This window comes from Dipteris shenzhenensis, unplaced genomic scaffold (assembly GCF_047967505.1).
Source record: "Dipteris shenzhenensis isolate YYH24624 ecotype China unplaced genomic scaffold, Dip_SZ_1.0 scaf0095, whole genome shotgun sequence".
Taxonomy (NCBI): Eukaryota; Viridiplantae; Streptophyta; class Polypodiopsida; order Gleicheniales; family Dipteridaceae; genus Dipteris; species Dipteris shenzhenensis.
In genome coordinates this window covers 20,784-26,464 of record NW_028239401.1, presented here as the reverse complement: position 1 = coordinate 26,464, position 5,681 = coordinate 20,784, and the positions used below count along the sequence as shown (strand labels likewise).

Below are 5,681 nucleotides of genomic sequence, written 5' to 3'. Positions count from 1 at the left end.
TCGAACCTCTGGAACTAGAGTAGGCCTGTACTGCCCTTTGGAAAGGGCTATTGGCTGGTGGCTCCTTTTCTTTCTATTTCCAGCAAATAAAAGTTCTCAACTTTAGTGCCCAGGCAGGGAACGGGGAGAACAGTTCTATTCGTAAGCCCGGGCAATAAGCAGAATGTAGAGGGCAGCACACCTAAGTTGAATAAGCAGAGTGTAGAGGGCAGCACACCTAGTTGCAGGGGCAGTAGGCCTAGTTACGGGGGCAATACGCCTAGTACAGAGTTACGGGGGCAATACGCCTAGTACAGAGGACAGTAGACAGAGTTACGGGGGCAACGAACCTAGTTACGGGGGCTAAGGAGAAGTCATTCGAGGTGGGTTGGCATTTCAGCTCAATCTTTTTGCTTGCTTGCCCGGGAATGTTCTATAACCCAATTTACTAGGCCGATAGCTCTGGTTTAGCGAGCCCACAAAAACATCAGTTTGTTGCGCCTTTGAGGGCTCGAACCTCTGGGGCTATAGTAGGCCTGTACTGCCTTTTGGGAAGGGCTATTGGCTGGTGGCTCCTTTTCTTCTTACTCCCAGCAGGAGCCAATCCTTTGCCCTTTGGAGCTATAGTAGACCTGTACTACCCAGAACATCAGTTTGTTGCTAGAAGAGGAATCGAACCCCTTCTCAGTCCCTGTCTCCCCTTCTCAGTCCCTTACCGCGAGCAAGCGTTATGTGCGGGGAACCTATATTGAGCACCGAAGAGGGCTCGAACCCCAACCAGTATACCTGCTGGAAGTGGAAGGAGCAGGTGGAGCTCGGCACCATATTGAGCAGTAGTGGCTTTTTCTAGACCGTAAGCCGAATAAGGTAATACAGGAAGAAGTTCCTAGATTCATGAATATGTGAATGAACGTATAAGTTGTCATACTTGCATAGCCATTATCGGGGTCTGCAGCGAGTATCCCAATCATGATATAGCCGATTTGGCTTGTGGAGGAATATGCCAGCATACGTTTCATACTTGTTTGAGTAACGGCGATTAAATTTCCCAATATCATGCTAGAAATGGCTAGTATTCCCGAAGCTATATGCCATTCATCAGACGGATATGAAAAAGTAATACCGAAAAGTCGAGTGGACGAGGCTGGAGCTGCTACTTTCGACGCAACGGAAAAGAAAGCAACGACTGGTGTGGGAGAGTCAGAGTCGGAAAGGATGTCATTGGCCTCACCGCTCATCCAAAACCATGCATGAAATTTTTCTTTCACATGGCTCCTAGTCCATAGGATATTCTTGATTGGCGTATACCCTAGAACTTTCCTCGTGTGTGTTCCGGAACCTACCCCCCAGTGTTGGGGTCTAAATACTAATTCTCAACTTCTCGGGGAATCCTTCATCTTCAAACCGAGTCTCCGTCAATCTTTTAATCTCCCCATTTTTTTCTATTCTCTCATTCTGAATAGAGGGAAATTTCGTATAGAGTGAGGCAGAGTATATCAGAAACGGGAGAACAGGAATAGGATTTTCTTCGTCCCCGACAGGCACGGCTTCATTATCTTGGGGCGATTCCTTCGCTGACAAATGCTTGTATCGTATGTTGCACCTATAATTCCTGAAGGATTGGAACTAATGGAATCTACATCTCGGAGGGGGGGCTAATAAACCCTTGCTGTTACCCTTCCCTTACATCAGTCATTTTTATTCGTGACACCTGCCCATAATGGTTAAACTTTTGGAGGAATGAGCAGGAAGCAACAGAAGCATAAAACCAATAAATTAGAAACTCTGTTGAATTGCATCTTTCTCCGCACTCTGTTTTATCTTGCTTATACGAAACGATTTATTGTTGGAAATTCGTGAAACTTGTGATAAGAGTCAGTTAATGATAAAGATGTTCGGGGAGTTCTTACCCCCCCACGTGACTGTGGGATATCCATCGTATAATAATTGCTTAATATTCGTAAGGGGATTCGGGAAAAGTCGATCCTCTTTCGGGCGAGTCACACTCCTTCATATACATCAGGAGTCCACTGATGAAACGGAACCAGGGAAGGTTTGAAACCCATTCCTACCACAATACACGTGATGGAAATGTATATTCCAATAGAATTATACATCTGGGTAGACACAAGTCCGTCAACTATCTCATCGAGTTGAAATTTTCCACCAGATAATCCGTATGGTGGGGAAAACCCATAAGCTAGAATGGCTGAATTGGCCCCGCCCATTAAAAGGAACTTCATGGTCGCCTCATTAGATCTTATATCCCTTTTCGTGTATCCGGATAATAGATAAGAAGATAAGCTCAGACACTCCAAAGCTACAAAAATAGTTATTGAATCATCTGCACGGCATGAAAACATTCCCCCTAGACCCGCGGTTGATATAAATAACGAAAACTCTGTCAAGGCTATTTTTGCGCATCGTACGTAATCAACTGATAATGGAACAGATAGTAATGGACAGATCAGGAGGAGTAGTCTGAATATATTGCTGAAAGTGTTGATCTGGATACTTCCATAAAAAATTGAAACAGTTTTGGTTTGCCATTGACACAACGAGAGTACTATGCTAATGACTAAGGATGTTAGGGAAATTCGATGAAGCAGAGGTGTATCTCTCCCCTTAGATACTAAATCGGCAATAGCTATTGTTACTAAGCCGGAAATTCTACTAAACTCTGGAAGAATCGAGAAATTATCGCGGAGGAAGAGGGGATCAATACTTTTCGTAGTTCGAAGCAGGTTGATACTTAGAAATGGAGTAACTATTACGGTACTTTATATTGAAACTTCGCTAAAAAAGTCAATAATTTGTTCAAAATTTCCCGTGTCTTGACTGAAAAAACAAACTTTTACATTTAGAGATTCATATTTGACCGATGGATGAGTAGTCCCTCTATAATAAAGTAGAGGGAGAGGGAGACATATATCTAGAGATACCTCGACATTTATAAAACATATCTCGTTAGATATTTCTATTTCTCCCATGTCTCTACTCACTTAGTCTCCACCTATCTAGATGTCCCTGCCATGTCTCGATATGAGTCATGCAAGGATACTACATTGAGGGTTTCAACCCACAAATAGAATAGAAAATTGTGGATTGAAAGGAAAAACTGAGACTACCGTAGATGGGCGAAAGCCTTATTAGCTTCAGCCATCTTATGAGTCTCCTCCTTCTTACGCACAGCACTGCCGTGATTTCTAGCGGCATCCATTGATTCGTCACTCAGTCTTGAAGCCATACTTCGACCTGAACGTTTTCGGCACGCAACCAATAACCATCGGATAGCCGAAGCTTTTCCTTCTGAAGGTAATATTTCAACGGGAACTCGATACGTCGATCCACCTACACGTTTAGATTCTGTTACTATATCGGGGGTTACTCTACGTATAGCTTGTCGCAAAACAGACGGTGGATTCCTATTCGTCTTTTCCTTAATCCGCTTCATAGCCAGGTAAAAAATAGGATAAGCTAGAGATTTATTACCATCCCTGAGAATGCGATCAACCAACATATTCACCAATCTATTATGATAAATTGGATCCGATTCTATATTTCCCTTTCTGTTCGCTACATTGCTCCAATCGAGTATGAGTTTGCAGATGCGTCAGATTTCAATCCTATCTCAACAGTATCCTACAGAATTATTTTGGCTTTTTTACTCCATATTGTGGGGGGGGGGTGGGGGGGTTCCTTAAGCCCCCCCTCTTGAGGTTTCAAAAATCAATCTCTTGGTTCTATCTATTTGGGGTAAAAAAATAGTCTCACTAGGTTCTCATAGGGAGGCTTGGGCCTACCTATCCAGATAATGGCCCCTCTAACAAATAACTACTCAGCTGTCTTCCATGTCGGAGGAGGATAATTCGCCTGCCTCCTCCCGTTCCAGGGCCTCTTCCCGTTCAAGGTCGGAGTAGGAGAATTCGCCCGCCCCCTCCCGTTCCGGGGCCTCTTCCACTTCCATGTCGGAGAATTCGACCGCCTCTTCCCCTTCCGAGTCGTCAATCGGGCGATCGATTGGGAAATCCCCTTCGATTAATGCCAGGAAAAGGCTTTGACAGGGCCTCCACATTAAAAATGCATAATACTGAAGGGTTCGGGCGTGTGCCTGTTTCTCCTCAAACGAAAGTTTGTCGAAGCTCTCCTCATCTAGTGGAATTTTTGGTGATGGGCTAGCTTCCCGGGATTTCGGCTCAACAATCGTTTCTTCTGGTTCTTCCGGCTCCACCTCCTCCCTGAAGAAGGCTTTGGCTGTATCCCCAAGGATACGGAGGTCCGCCCTTACTAGTCTTCCCAGTCGGAAGACCCCTGCCCTTGTCCTCGGCGGAGCTCCGTGTGGATAAAATCAAGCTGGGCGACGGGATTCATTGTTTGACCGAACTCATAAACGTTGGCTCCCGTCGGAACCCCCCGCTTGCATTGGTCTGAAAGATCGGCATAATCTACCAAATCCTGTCGCAGGTAGGCCAATGGGTTTTCTGAATGAAGATTCTCCAAAACCTCTATGGCAGGGAAGGTCATTTTGGGGAGAATCTTTCCTTTCCCTGTGAGTTCCCTATAAAATAGGGACTCGGGTAGGCTTGACTCTGACCCGGTACTACCCGTGCTGGCGCCAGAGAGGCCGGGCCTGTCGTATTCATGGTCATAATCCTGCTCGTGATAGTTCATTTCCCTATATAGTTTTTTTACATTTTAGGAAATTCAGTATCATTCTACGATGATCAAATTTCCAACAGGGGTCCGGGCTGTCGAACCACGTCTCCCGGAAATTCTCAGTACATATGGCGGAAAACGCTTTTCACATATCGAGGTCGGAATGGGATCGGGTGTTTCACGTCTTACTAGAGTGCCCGGACTGTGGTAGAAAATCTTTCAATTCCGTAGTTTCGATCATTATTATACGATAACTTTTGAGCATTTCGGGAAGCGGGTAGGAGGACGCGCTATTCGTTTGCATCCATTGGTTTGTGGTGGGTTTGATGCAGATTTTGACGGAGATCAGATGGCCGTCCATGTACCTTCATCTTTAGAAGCTCAGACTGAAGCTCGTTTTGTTTTCGCATGCAAATCTATGGAAGGAATCGCACTCCGTTGGACGATACATCCTTCGGCACTACTCCAATCAACACTGGCAGCTCGCCTCGCGAATAGTCGAGATTCAGCCAGCTAAACCTTTGCTTCGCCTGGGTTCGGTTTTGGAGCAAGCCTTGAAGATTGCTTGATTTCAAGTCCATGGCTGGTATTAGGGTGGTTGGTTGGCCCACCTTTGAGACAAGACGTGACATGTCCTTTCCCCCAACGGTCACGCACTAATGCCGGGAGTAAATCACATTACGCCCCATGTTTATCTTGTTCGTGAAGGGCTCTCTTGCCGGCATGTTTGGCGGGAATGTGGTCTAAAGTTTAGTTTTTTTTCTTCGCCGAAAAGCTCTCGATACACTGGTGCGTGCATATGGCCGGAAAACCTTTGGTTCAAGATGAATTCGGCCAGGGTGAGAACCGGCGTGTTGGCATTAACGATCATGCTCTCATCTTTCGAATCAGTCGTTACGGGGTCAATGAGCTAGCTCATAGCTACGAGAGAGGTTCCCGCCGGAACGAGGTTCTGGGGTACGAAATAAAGCGACGAGGATCAACGAGTGGGAACGAGAGCATTTTGGTGGTGGTCCTCTGGACCCCTTCGGAAGTTCCAAAGGATA

At 45.7% G+C, this 5,681-nt stretch overlaps 1 protein-coding gene across 1 annotated transcript; it reads right to left on the bottom strand.

Moving 5' to 3' along the window:
• Positions 1-1,979: 1,979 nt before the first annotated feature.
• LOC147879098 (uncharacterized) lies at positions 1,980-4,650 on the bottom strand. The gene is made up of 4 exons (XM_087372325.1): positions 4,268-4,650; positions 3,853-4,034; positions 3,105-3,555; positions 1,980-2,730 (listed from the first exon to the last, which is right to left on the bottom strand). The coding sequence occupies exons 1-4, from the start codon at positions 4,648-4,650 to the stop codon at positions 1,980-1,982; spliced, it is 1,767 nt and encodes a 588-aa protein (XP_087228451.1).
• Between the last annotated feature and the right edge of the window lie 1,031 nt (positions 4,651-5,681).

Bases quoted from the DNA above. Each gene is read 5' to 3' on its own strand.
- LOC147879098 (XM_087372325.1), bottom strand. From the start codon at position 4,650: ATGAACTATCACGAGCAGGATTATGACCATGAATACGACAGGCCCGGC. The intron at 3,556-3,852 runs GCGAATTATCCT...GGAGCAATGTAG, and splicing joins CCTGGAACGGGAGGAGGCAG to CGAACAGAAAGGGAAATATA. The intron at 2,731-3,104 runs GTCTCAGTTTTT...TCCATTTCTAAG, and splicing joins GCTTTCGCCCATCTACGGTA to TATCAACCTGCTTCGAACTA.